Consider the following 14,047-nt stretch of genomic DNA (forward strand, 5'->3'; position numbering starts at 1 on the left):
AAAATATCGGTATTTTCACACATGTCCTTAGTGTTAGTAACTGCAATAATCTGACTTGCTGCCACAGAAATAGCATTTTTGGACATGAAAGAATGTTCAGAAGTTTGTAAATCCCCACATATTCTGCACTTGCATATGATGTCACCAATATTGATATAAAAGTTTGTGACGTGAACAATACATGAAGGATTTGGCATGGTACTGAAGCAAACTGAAAATGCCGAAAAGAAAACTATTGCCATAAAGACACATAATGGATTACACTGTGTTATTATGGATTACAATAGAAGCGAGTAAATGCCGTTGATCATCAACTTTTCATGTAAGCAACTACATAAGTAATTTAGGTAGAAGCCATTGCAATCTTGAATTGTTCCATGCGTCCTTGATGATGCACTGCATGTGATCGGAGAAAGAGCACTATAAGAAATGGTAATGCTACTGTGTGCAGGTTAATTATACACTAAACATTTTGATAATTTTTATTGGATATAAATATTGAGCATACCTATGTTATTTTATTTTTTATCCTGCTGCCTTCCTTAGATGTTTGCCGCAACGTTGATGTCTGATACGCTGTTTGAGGATAAACCAATGAGAATGGCGAATGAGATGTATGTGATATGAGGAAACATACATACTCTTGCTTAGGTCGTTTGACATTATAAAATTCAAGTTCTTGAGCTGGGAGATCTTCACCTTTTCCACTCCTGCATGTAAAAATTGCTTTGCTGAAAAATCGCCAACACACTGAACATTCTGGTGATCGATATGAAGCACATGAGAATTTAATAAGTTGATACAAATATTGGTCTGTGCAATAGAATGTTTGAATAGACACACTGGTCCAGACTGCGCACGACGGTGTCGATTATCGCAAGAAACTGAATGGTTTAATTGTGGGGTGACAGCAGGTTGCGACTGACGGCGTGGTCGTCCACGACTGCGTGAGATGGAATGACTACCAGGATTGTTTGGAGTATTTTGAGAATTTTCAGGGGCATCCATCTCTGCAAGCGCACATGGGCAAATGAAAAGAAGAGGCGGTGTTTTTGTAGTCTGTGAACACATGCATTGACGGAAAAGTGCAGGAGATAAAATTACAATGTACATTATAATTAGCCGAGGGGAGGTAAAACATAAAAGGTGCATGTGCTCACAGAATGTAAATTCAAACTTAAGTGAAGAAGTGCAGGAGATAAAATTACAATGTACATTATAATTAGCCTGGAGGTAAAACAGAAAAGGTGCATGTGCTCACAGAATGTAAATTCAAACCTAAGTGAAGAAGATTAGATTTGCGTACCAATGAATCCTGAGAGAGCAATCGGGGAAGGCGAAACTTTGAAATAAACCTGGCGGTTATGCGGTACGAGCAGGCAGAATCGATCCGAGTAAAACCGAGGCGGATCAGCGAGCTGAGGTTAACCTGCCAGATTGTAAGGCATAGTGAGAGTGCGTTGTTGCAGGGCATTGAAAATAAACAAAAGTACAATTTAAAGTAGTAAAACTTATAGCGGAAGGGGTGTTGGTTAGCAACGCTCTTATAGAAATCTAGTTTGCTATAGACTCTGATTGTAACACCTTTATTAAGTAGTGAAATTCCTTTTTTCCTGGGAAAAAAATAGGCCGCCTATTGCAATCACACAAAACAGAGGTATTGACGGGTCTGGTGGTAGAAGCTATACATGAGTGGACGATGCAGGTCATTTCCAATTGCTCATACTCGTGCATCCAGTCCTAGTAGGTACTGCCATCCTAACGTTCCATCCCATACAGAGTTTACCAACTATAAATCGTGTGTGCTGATAACAATGAATTAACATCAAGTTGTTAGAGTATAATAATCTTACCAATGGCCAGCGTCTTCTAGCTTCAGCAATCAGAGCGAGATGCCAAAATATCCCCCAAAAAAAAAATCGAGGGGGCTTCAAGCAACAGATTGGAGGCACCAATAATATCAGATTGGGGGGGAAACCGTGAATGGGATTTCCAGGTGGAGGTCAACCTAGCAGAGTAGGAATAAGTATACGTATGCAGGGTTTGAAAAAAAAAGAGGAATTAGAATGGGGACAGTGGAGGTACCAGCGTGGTGGCCGGCGGCGGTGCTGGCTGCGCGAGCAGGGGCGCGAGTAGCCTGGCGGGTGAAGCGTATGGCAACATGGACTTATTTTTAAGGTCGATTTGGCGGCGGCGTATAATTTCGGTGGAGCAGTTTCCATTGGCGATTATTGGGATTTATGAGCAGTTTCTAGTTTTGATTGCTGTGATGTGAAAGGCGAGGAGCAGGCGTTAATCCACGGCTGTTGAGGAGAAGGGAGGCCGGCTAGGTAAATCGTCGGGAGGAGGGGAGTCGGCTGAGATGTTGATGAAGAGGAAGACGAACAGAGGCGAGGAGCAAGAAGAGAACAGAGGTTACTATTTTTCCGGCAGATTAAAAAGCCCACGAGGTAGATGAGGTGGGCAGCCCAGGAGGAGAATTTCAGCCCATGTCGTTACAGCACTTACGCAGCGAGAAGGATATGGACTACGCAGCGAGAACGGGTTGACAAAAAGGAGGCGACGTGGCTTCACCGTAGGACAGGAAAATGGGATCATCTATTAAGAATAGAAAGATTATAGATACTCCCTCTGTTTCTCAATATAAGCCATATAGTTTTTCGAGAAAAATTCCAGAATATAGGCTTTAGTGCGATACACCACTTGTATGGAAATTATTTTTAGGGATTTGATTATATATTTTTATCTTATGTAAATCCTCTATTTTATCTTGTAAAATATATAGGGTAATCCCACCCAAACCTTGTGTAATTTTCTCTCAATATGCGTTCTTTAATTTCCATGCTAAAAACTATATGGCTTATATTTAGGAACGGAGGGAGTAGTAAAGATGTCAAATTTTCCTCCATAGTACAGAATCTCCATAAGATCGTGCAATACATGCAAGAAAATGATAAAGGTGTAACCTTTTCTACATGTTGAATTTTCGCCCCATAGTAAAGAATCTATTTCTTCTAAAATTGTTCATGTATTGCTTGTACTATTGAATATTGGAGGTCACATTTATATAATACAAGACAATATTTCAGGGAGTTCATAGAGAACAAGAAAGTCTTTCGGGGAATTTAAAGCATCTCCACTCGGGGCCCTAAAGGGCTATGGGGAGTGACGGCACTAAATATAGTGCCAAGCCACCCTATACCCCCGGCCGAACCCAATCCAGGGGGGGAGGGGGGCTCGCGAGGGCACCGGATGGACGCATACCGCCGACTCCCAAGCGTGCAACCGTCAGCGCTTGTCCCCATGAAAACAGACGAATCGAGCGTTCCTCGTGAGCTAACTTTTGGGCCGTTTTAACATTCATACGATGCAGTTTTTTCATGCAACCTAGCCAACCAATCGACCGATTTTCGGCCCAGTAAAATCGAGAAACGCCGTTCCGAGGAACCAAACAGACACTAAGTGTCGTTGAAGAGCTTTTTAAGCATTGATAGCATGAGTTGCGTTGGGAGAATCTTGGCATTCAGAAGGGGGGCAACCAACAGGCGGGTGTCATGCTGGCGATTGATCTTCACCAGGGAAACATCCTAGTGGAGACGAACTGCCTGGATATGGTATCAATGGTGAGAAGAAATAATGTTGATAGGTCTTGCTTTGGTCATGTAGTGGAGGACTTGCGACAATTATTTTCATCAGAGCGTATTGTATCTATAACTAAAATTCCTAGGGAGCAGAATTATGCTAGTCATGAGTTAGCTAGGTTTGGTTTGGTTTATTGGAAGATAGAACTGCTATTTGGTCCCTTGCTGAGTAGTATACTTGGGGATTGTAACAACACTAGTATTTGACTAATACAATCCCTTTTACCCTGCAAAAAAAAAACAGGCTGCAGCGAGAAAACATACTCCAACAGGTTTGTGTGGGATCAGGGCAGACTTCCCTCTTAGCTTGTGTGTAAACACTTCATTGTTCGGATAACGAGGTCAATCTTTTTCTTTTTCATGTGTCATGAATCATTATGTAGGTGGTTTTTGGCCGAGAATTAACTTGTGGTTGGATGGTTAGGAGGACAGTGGCACCTCCAACCCACCAGAGTTCAAATCCCAGATTTGACACTTTGGTGTCTCATAAAGACGGAATATTCTTCAGTGGGAGGCGACGTTCCCATCGATAGCGAGGCGTCTGTGGTGACTTCGTCAATCTCAAGACCTACCGGATCAGTTCTTCGATGCAATATCTTGGAGGTGCTCATAGGGGTAGGGTGTGCGTGCGTGCGTTCATAGGGGCGAGTGTATGCGCGTATGTATGAGCGCCTTTGATTGTACTGTGTTTCGCAAAAAAAATGTGGCTTTTGGCCACGTAATGAGATAAGATAACCTCTAAGCCTATCCTCCCTCGCCTTTTGCAGATAATTTAAAAGAGATGCATTTATAACTTTAGAAGTCATGATTACTAAATATAAAATGTAAAACTCAAAATAATAAAGACATATTTTATGTTTTTTTACCGAACCTACTTACGAATAGATCTATGCTCTCCTGCAAATGCAGCTGAAAAAATATCTTGATGCCCACAAATGCAAGAAATCGATTATAGCATTTCTTGATAAGTAATAAGTGTAGAAGCCGCATGGAGCTGGATATATTAGTTAAGTTAGCAAATAAAAATAGTAAAAAAAATGCATAAGTTGGTAAATTTGTTGTATAAGTTGCTGAAATGTAAATTCATAAATACCTTTTGAAGTTTTACTCTCACTAGATGGAGCCATAAATTAGGTGTACCCGCATACACGAGGAACTAAACCTCTAATGATTTTTCCCAAGGACACTTTCAGTTTTCATGGGCAGTCAAGGGATTGATTTAGACATAAATTACAAACTATAGCATAAATTTTAAGCCCCCTGATCAAGAACACAATCTAAAAATATGACTTCGCCAACAAAGAATAACATGTAGTGGAGCACTAGCATGCAAACAATACTGATGAACTATCTAGGGTTCTATTCTTCACAAACTATGAGAGGAACGATGTCGATCACAAAGGATGGAGATGGTGATGATGATGACGACGTTGTTGGAGATGGAGATGGTCCTTCCTACACCGAGCAGGCGATGGCGGAGGAGATGTGCACGTAGGTGATCCCACATGGTTAGCTATAGTTCTCCTCTGGGGGTGCTCTGGACAACCTTCATCCTCGGTCTCCTCATGCCTCATCCCTTGCAAGAAAAAAACCAAAATATACTTTTAGTAGGTTTTTTTTTGGCAAAACCAAGACTATGGCGGTGAAATAGGAGACATCCAAGGCTCAAGGCTTCTTATCCCTATGTTGGTGTGTCTGGCCTTGACTGGGCTGCCATTTACACCTTGTTGGGCCTAAAAGGTTCATCCTTATCTTGCTGGATTCGCCTAAATATTTCCTAACCGACATGTTTGACCTTGCCCTTTCTCAAAGATAAAAAATACTAATAGAAGTTCTTTCTTCTTCCAATTATTAAATAACATAACATAGGGATTTTTGAGAAAATACCTTAAATCGATGGTGATGAGGATATGACCCTGATAGCCTACCGAGGTAGATCTCGTGGTTGGTCGAGGGTCATGGTATCCAACCGTGGAAGACAGGGTGCGCGGGCATGGACATGGAAGACTCGTGGAAACAACCTGCCCGTCTGATTGGAGCGCATATAATATATGTATTATGCCTTTTCAGCAAGAAAGTCGACCAATTAACCTTATGGATCAAGAATGGAGTGCAGAGCGAGAGACTGCGAAAGAGAGACAAAGAATGGAGGCCTGGCAATGGCAGCTTTGATATCTCGTTCTGGAGGCCTGGCTTGGGCACTACGGGCAATCCGAATTATCGAAGTGCGAAGGTTTTTCGGCACGAAAGCTCAGTGTTTGACACCAGCAGAGGCGATGCATGTGGTTGTATGCTACGAATTATCAATTATGAATTTTATTTGAACTAATTTTCACCTCTTGTATGCTACGAGTATCATGCTTTGACAGAGGAAAACAAATATTTGGAGCTTAATTTCGCGTGAAACATACAGAATTTGCACAAGTTAAGCACTCACAAAACCACTTCACACCACGCGGCTATACACAACTCAAAATATCAAGTTCTGCTAGTACAAGAAAATCAAGTGTTTGGGCCCCAGAAGGAGAGGAACATGACGGTGCGCAGCGACTCCTCCGCCGCCCTCCTCCGCCTCTCCTCCTCGGCCGCCTTCCTCGCCATGGCCGCGGAGCTCGCCCTCCCCGTCCCCGACTCCACCGTCTGTGCCGCGGTCGGCGTCCTGGTCGTCCTCGCCATGGACGATGCCGATTGCTGCTGCGCCCTGTCCTTGACGGACCTGGCGGTGGCGGTGCCCTCCCGCACGGCCTGCGCCGCCCGCGCGCCCACCCTGCTGATCATGTACCTCAGGCTCATCGACCGATCACTTGCTCTTGAGCTAGCTGCTCTAGCACTGGTTGTGGTTGACACGACTGTCTTTGCTTGCTTTGCTTGTTGTGGTTTGGACGAAATGAGGCGCGGTGGTGTTTGTATACTGAGGAGTGGAAGCGGTAACCGTTAGCGTGTTGCAGTACACAGATTGAGTTTCCACGGGCGTGCGCTGTGGTTTTTGGTGGGTTTTCCCGGGAAACGGCGGGCGTTATTAGCCGCGGATAGGGATAAGTCTAGAAGCTGTTTCGCATTGTCACTAGTCATCGGTGCTTATCCTACTACCATTTTGATGTCATCTGTTACGCGCTTTGGCTGTCACGGCTTCAACGGTTTGGTGCTTCGTCGTTAACAATTGTTGCTTTCCATCCAGTAGTGTTTCCATCCAACAACGTACTCCCTCCATGGCACAGATTTTTCTCGCACGTTCTTCAGTGCACAACTTCGACCACTCATATTATATTATACTAAAAGTAAAGATTTAGAATGTGTACACAACCACTAATATTATTACACTGAAACATACAAATTTAGAACGTGTAAATAGTATCGTTGCATTCATCTTGCAATTCACCTTCATTTCATAATATTTATACAAATTTTGTGGACATCTTATAAATACAAATCATGGTCAAAGTTGTAAGTCGTTGAACAGATTTATGTAAAGACGCCTTATATTTTAGAAGAGAGGGAGTATAAATACTGAAGGTACTAAAAAAAATTAAGGTTGGGGCATGGGATGAAATCTATGAAATTCTCAATTGTGTTCTAATACCAATTCCATGAGAGCCAAACAAGTTGATTCTCAGAATCACAAATGGACTCTTTGATTCCAGCCCCAAAGGATGGGGGTCAAAGGATCTCTTCCATGAAAAGAAAAACTGCATTGCTTTGCATGCAAATCCAATACTTACTGACTTTGCAGTTTGCTAACCAATATAGCCGGTCCTACACAATTAAGGCAACTACGGTCCCAAATCACAGGATAATACCAAGGGGCAGTATCACTGACAGCATTAGCAGCTACCATTCTGAAATCTGGATCATATCAACAGGTCGCAGGGCAGGAACCTGGACCAAAACTCAACTAAGATGCGCGATGTCAACCTCATCAGGCAACTTGAAGGTATCCGCCGCCCCAAACTTCTTCCTCCCCTCCTTCCACTCATCCTCATCCTCCAGGCTGTCACTGTCGTCGTTGTCTTCCCCGCGGTGTGACGGTGACGTGGGGTCGTCAATGCTCTTCGACTTGCACGGCTGGTTGGCCAGCATGGTGACCTGGCGGAGATGCGAGATCTCGACTACCACCGTCTCGTCATCCTTGGGGAGGGGCTGCTTCCATGGCTCGCCATCGACCCTCATGAATGTGTGGTCAGCTGCTCCTTTGTGGAACTCGAACCGGATTCTATGAGCCTGGCAGTGAAATTTCCATCAGCAACAGTCAGCCATAATGAATCGACAGGGTACCAGTGTAGGTACTTCACCTGTGCTAGACGAGTCCCATGTCCTTTAGAGGACAGCAAGACGAGCCCATGCCAAGCATCGCGAAAGCCAACAACCTCGATGAGCCCATCATCAACAAAAGGCGCAGTCAGGTCTCTCTGCATATTGCCAGGAAAACTTATAAATCTCTGCCGAAGGAGTCATTATTATGGGACAAGGTGACTATGTAAAGTGTTCCAAGAAGTGAAACTTACGTCTTGTGCTTTCCTCGTGCCAGGTGTTCCCCAGGGGTTGAATCCTCCCGAGAAACTTGGCAAATTCAGACAGATAATTGATCGAATACTAAAAAAGGAGAGAATGATTGTTGATTAATTTTTGGCATCGACTGTCATCCTACATCCAAATCTTATCAATAATGAGAAGCAGAATTCCAAGTGTATGCCACCTCAAGTAGCAGAAACTGGCAGGTGGCAAACTGATTGGAAAAGGCAATGAGGATTTATCTACCTGCTGGGGATTTTAAGGTCTTCCCATCGGCCACCAGGTCTTTTCATGATCTTCACCTTTGCAAGCTGAGCGATGTTCCTGAAAATGGGCGCTCAAAATGTCATATACACATCTGAGGTCAAAGTAATCTTATCTTAAAGCTGATGGCACTCCTTTAAGAGTTCCACCCACAAATGTAAATTGATTGGTACTTTGTAGCTTAATAACTTCTCAAAGTGCTAATAGTTGATAATTAAAAATAGCATGAGCAAGATCAGAAGCACGATGGCTGCATTAGCGACAAAAACTACCTTGAAGATGAGTTCCACCCACAAATGTAAATTGATTGGTACTTTGTAGCTTAATAACTTCTCAAAGTGCTAATAGTTGATAATTAAATATGAGCAAGATCAGAAGCGCGATGGCTGCATTAGTGACAAAAACTACCTTGAAGATGAATGGGTTAGAGAAGGAGCAAACCATCCTTGTTTAAGTCCAAGCTTAGCATATGTACCCTGCACACAAAAATGCATTGCAAGACGTCATATATTCATACATCAAGCAGGTGAGCGCAATTTTTATTTTCTAAATAATCGAAGGAAAATATAAAAAAATATTGTTTTCCACAAAAACAAACAAAAATACCTGATTTGTTAGCTGGTTTTTGAACTTCTCCGGATTTTTCTTCCTTTCAGAGTGGAATCCATAAGACACTTGTGCATCCATTCCTGCAGCATATAAAAGCATGAAGTTCATTTGCTTAAGTTCTTGCAGTGTTCCAAACCCTAGAATAAGCTTTATGTATTTACTACAAAATATATCTTAGATATTATGATTAAGTTTATTGTCTGAAATGGTGCATAGCCCTTGTCTGAAATAAAAGTACTGAGCACAAGCAATTCTTACCCATACTAAAGTAATTCCAAAATCCTCCACGGAATGTGTGGTAACCCTCCTGAACAAAGACATAAGTGCTTAATTAGACTGACAACATTTGCCCATTTCGGTCTATAGGTGTTATTCAGAAGTAACAGTCCATCATTACTATCACATTATTAACCAAAGGGATTAAATATGAATAGTAGCAACAGAAATTTGTCATACCACATTGAGCTCATCGGACCCTGATACACGGTGGAATGCATGTAGTGAATGGGGAAGCTCTAAGGGAGCAATAGGATCACATGGACCTTCCTGTGGAACTCGCATCCTCATGATGATATGCCAACTGAAACAGGAAAGTGCATCTAGATTGAGTGTTTTCTGTCATAAGCAGAATAGAGGATACATTTCACCCATACTTTAAACTGAGCAGGACAACAACAGGAAAGTGCATCTAGATGTGCAAAGAACTGTTTGTGTCAAGATGCAAACATGAGAATAGGAGGACCTATTTTGATTCCAGAAGCATAGACTACAAATAAAGGTAATACTCCATACTATGTATATGTGAGACAATACCTATCAATGCTCATTTCTCCTGCTCCTTTCACTAGCCCAAGGAATGATTTCACTGCCTCTTGGTCAGTAGCTGGGTTCTTCTTTCCCTGCAGTTCAAGTTACATGAATATAAAATACTTATACTTAATTTACTGGTAAACTGATAAGCAAAGGTTATACAAAATCCGGCCTTGTACTGTATGCAGAGCAGCTAAAAGAACATATGGAAGAAACTGACAGATTTACAATAACGATTAACCACTACCAAGTTACCTCTGAATTAAAAAATCTAGTACATTAAAATGAAAAGTTACATTCCTTCAAAGGGCAGCAGTATACAACGAAACAAAGGAAATATAATGTAAACACCAACCATCTGCTGGTCACTACTTATCAAAAGTGTTACATCTATTGGGCAAGCATTTCTTACAATTGGATGTCGTCTAACAAGAAAAGTAGCTCGTGGTATGTTCTTTTGTTGTGAAAAACATATAAGTGTTTGAGTACCAGCAAACATGAAGTACAAAATTAGACATTATATAAATGTGCTCATAATAAAGAATAACCATTAGCATACCCATCCAAATGAAAAAGGAAGGTTGTTTCCGGTTCCCAGAGGCACAGTAGCAACAGGGGGTGGGTGAGAAAGCTTAAGATCACTAACTACTCCAAGCAGCCAACTTGCCGTTCCATCACCACCAGCAACCTGTTTGAAATTTCCGTAGTAAGACAAAGAAACTCCAGGTAAAAGGGCCTTCGTTGTAGATTAGAATCAGAGGCAGGACACTCACAATTAGTCTAAGCTTCCTCTGAATTTCAACAGCAAGAATATCACCATTAGACTTGAGCTTTTCGAAGTTGGCATACAATCTGTGCAGCACCTTATCAGGAGACTCTTCTGAGAGATCAAAGACCTGTGAAAAAGTGAGCAGCTCCAGCCATCAGACCGTGGTATAAAATGCTACTATGCATCACATGAATGCAATGTTTCGACATCAAAACTTCTCCAACAGGCAGCAGCTAGGCCAGGTACCTGTGCTACATTGAGAAGTTCGCGGTACGTTTTGATCAAACCACTTCCAAGTTGGCCACCACTTTTAGAGTTGATGAAGACTACCACAGGACAAGCTGGTGCATTATCAAGGAGGACTGGTTCGGAGTCTGGTTTGAGTATGTAATCTGGAATGTAGTAGTCGGTCAGCGGACCGCATGACTTGGAGCCCAAACCATTAGTACTTCCATCCATCCTGCAACAGTATAATAGAAAATTTAAGTTTACACTATCTCCAGTATTCCACCTAAAAAGCGGTGGAATATTTAGAAGTATCTTTTAGAACTAACTGGCTGGGTCCAAGCCATTCTCAGAGAAAAGATTGCTAAAATCAGCAGTTCATTGAAATTCTTTACGAAATGTTAGAAAACATTGCGAGAATGGAGAATGAGTGAAACAGCAAAAACATTTCGTTATCAACCACAAAATGTAGAGATAAGAAGCAAAAAAAGAAGTCTCAATACCATGTTACAAAAAATTGTAAACTGGAAAATGGCATTCAACGCTAGGACGACATGGGTGGCCTGGTGCCGCATGAAAATTGGCACATTGGATGGGATTTTCCTTATACAGTGGCACTGGGCAATATCACAATTCACAAACACATATGCCTAGCCTAGCGCATCGTATGATTGCCCAATTCCCATGACCATTGCCCTCCTACATGCTACAGTTCAGCATATTTGTGCTTCGGCAATCGGCATTCTAGTGTGTGTTAGTACATCCTCAAGCAGCAAGAAACAGAAAGCGTAATAAAATATGACTACGCACAGAGAACTTTGCAGAACAAAACAAGGGGCGCACTTTCCCCCAAAATAAAATAAAATTAGATACTGTCAAAAGGAAGCATCGGAAAGAAATTCCCCAGCGACAGTGCTAGCGGTTAATCTAAAATGTAGAGATAAGAAGCAAAACAAAAAAAAAAGGCTCGATACCATCTCTAAAAAGTGTAAATTGGAGGATATCACAAACACATATGCATAGCCTAGCGCATCGCATGACTGAGCAATTCCCATGACCATTGCTCTCCTACAGGGTACAAAATTCAGCATCTTCGGGCTTCGGCAATCGGCATTCTAGTCTAGTGTATGTTGGTACATCCTCAAGCAGCAAGAAACAGAAAGCATGATAAAATATGACCACGCAGAGAACTTTGGCAGAACTAAACAAGGGGCGCACTTTCCCCCAAAATATAAAATAAAATTAGATACTGTCAAAAGGAAGCATCGGAAAAGAAATTCCCCGGTGAAAGTGCTAGCGGTTGATCTTGGTAGTACCCAAAAACAATGCCGTGCGCCCATCGCCTTCCCAGCGTCCACAGGCGATCAGCGCCATCGGCAGATTGCGCCATACCAAGAAGCACCCAGGCGTACTACCAGCCGTAGACTGGAATCCTACTGCGATGGAAGAGAACCAGATCCCCAATCGAAAGCCTGTTTCCCACCCAGGCAAGGCAACGGCCGTGCGTGGATCCAGTGAAAGAGGGTGGGGACTGACAAGCACTCCCAACAGCGAACACAGACGCGGTAACGCGGATCGAATTCCGCTCGCGGGTCCCGACCAGGGAGATAAAGTTACCAGCAAGAATGCGGGGACAGCAGGAGGTTTATAAAGGGAGGCGAGATCCCGCGTGGCGGTGGAAGCACGGCAGCCATGGATGGATCTTATGGTTACCTGGTGGCGAGGCTTGGTGGGTTCCTCCCTTCCCTTGTGCGCGTGGCGTGGATTCGATCGGCTGCCCCTGGAGCGGTGGAGTTTGGATTTGGGACCGGGACGGGGACGCGGCCTGGGGGAACAATTAATAGGAGGAAGATGGCGAGCAGAGCAGGCGAGGACGTCGAGGAAAGAGCAGCGAAAGGGAAAGCGACCCCGGCCGCGTTCGAATGGGGGGGAACTGCCCGGCTTGCCCCTGCAGGTCCGGCGTTGGCGTCCAGTCCAGGTCCGCAATGCCGTCCCATTGGCGTCCGTGATGGCAGCCTCACCCACCGCTTGCATCTCCGACTTCTCTTTCTTTTTCTTCCTTTGACATTTCCTTCCATTACTTTAAAATTTGGTGATCTACATTCAGTCTCAGCGGTTCGACACATAGTGACCGGGCTGTTCGCAGAGACACGTTAATGGCGATGCCTCGTCTACCGAGCGACCGTCGCCCACATCTACAAACGAACTTAATAGCGATGTCACGTGTGTTGTGGCCCTCGGCGTATATAAAGAGAGGAGTGCGCTTGGCTGCCTCATCTCATCTCCTCCACACAAACCCTAGCCACCCCACAATCTCCACCATAGCGCCACTCCCCACAAACCCGCGAGGGAATCCATGGCTGGTCCAGATGGCCCGCGAGGTAGTCAGGGCCTGCTTGCTGGAGCAGCATCACCTCGCCGCTCGTCGTCGCCTGCGCCGTCGTCGTCTTCGCATGAGGCGAAGTGCTTCGAGTTCATCCTCTACATCGACAAGGACCCCATCGGCATCAAGCGGCTGCCGAACAAGTTCGCCGAGTTCGTCGACGGTGCTGAGTCGGTCGAGTTGCAGATGCGGGAGGCTAGATGCAGTTTATGCCGGTGGCATGTCGAGGTCTTGTTCAACGGGCAGGGCAAGATGTACCTGCACACCATGTGGGACAAGTTCGCCCGCACCCACAACCTTGAGGCCGGCTACCTGTTCACCTTCCTCTACGAAGGAGACAACGAGATGATCTTCAAGGTGTTCGACATGACATCCTACCGCAGGCACTACCACACCGACGAGTCCGGTAAAGACACCGACAGCTAGTGTTGTTCGAGTGTTTTTTTCTTTGCAGTGAAGATGGCCACCATCCAATTGAAGCCACTAGTGTAGGTTCTTCCTGCGAATCGAAAAACAACATGGCACTCTCAGATCTTGTGGATTTTGCAGTTTAGGTGTCTGAGAGTGTTCTTTCTTTGCAGCGCAGAAGGCAATATCTAACCTAGTTAGGTTTCTCATTTTTCAATGTTCCGACCATGTTTCAAACTATGTATTAATTTGTGTAATATTTTTATCTATGTTTAAATGAAAAAGGAAAAAAATAGGTAAAAATATTATGCGTTGCGCAGTCGGACGCGTGGTAAAAACCGACCATTTTCGTTTCCGAATCGACGCAACCGAACGCGCGTAATTACCTTCGGCGTCCGATGCGTCTTCTCGTTGGAGATGCCCTAAAAC

General features: G+C 43.8%; 2 protein-coding genes across 3 annotated transcripts; both read right to left on the reverse strand.

Moving 5' to 3' along the window:
• Positions 1–6,002: 6,002 nt before the first annotated feature.
• On the reverse strand, positions 6,003–6,560 carry LOC124669977. Its single transcript, XM_047206501.1, has one exon. The coding sequence runs from the start codon at positions 6,432–6,434 to the stop codon at positions 6,144–6,146; it is 291 nt and encodes a 96-aa protein (XP_047062457.1). The 5' UTR covers positions 6,435–6,560; the 3' UTR covers positions 6,003–6,143.
• Positions 6,561–7,248: 688 nt separating this feature from the next.
• LOC124675005 (diacylglycerol kinase 1) lies at positions 7,249–12,614 on the reverse strand. Of its 2 annotated transcripts, none has more exons than XM_047211067.1 (13): positions 12,541–12,614; positions 10,849–11,062; positions 10,607–10,729; positions 10,393–10,521; positions 9,837–9,922; positions 9,480–9,603; positions 9,282–9,330; positions 9,021–9,103; positions 8,823–8,890; positions 8,397–8,474; positions 8,144–8,231; positions 7,931–8,047; positions 7,249–7,859 (listed from the first exon to the last, which is right to left on the reverse strand). In XM_047211067.1, the coding sequence occupies exons 2-13, from the start codon at positions 11,059–11,061 to the stop codon at positions 7,530–7,532; spliced, it is 1,488 nt and encodes a 495-aa protein (XP_047067023.1). In that variant the 5' UTR covers position 11,062; positions 12,541–12,614; the 3' UTR covers positions 7,249–7,529. The 2 variants fall into 2 exon arrangements, with proteins under 2 accessions (XP_047067023.1, XP_047067022.1); XM_047211066.1 differs by lacking the exon at positions 12,541–12,614 and adding an exon at positions 12,144–12,229.
• Between the last annotated feature and the right edge of the window lie 1,433 nt (positions 12,615–14,047).

This window comes from Lolium rigidum, chromosome 7, assembly GCF_022539505.1.
Source record: "Lolium rigidum isolate FL_2022 chromosome 7, APGP_CSIRO_Lrig_0.1, whole genome shotgun sequence".
Lineage (NCBI taxonomy): Eukaryota > Viridiplantae > Streptophyta > Magnoliopsida > Poales > Poaceae > Lolium > Lolium rigidum.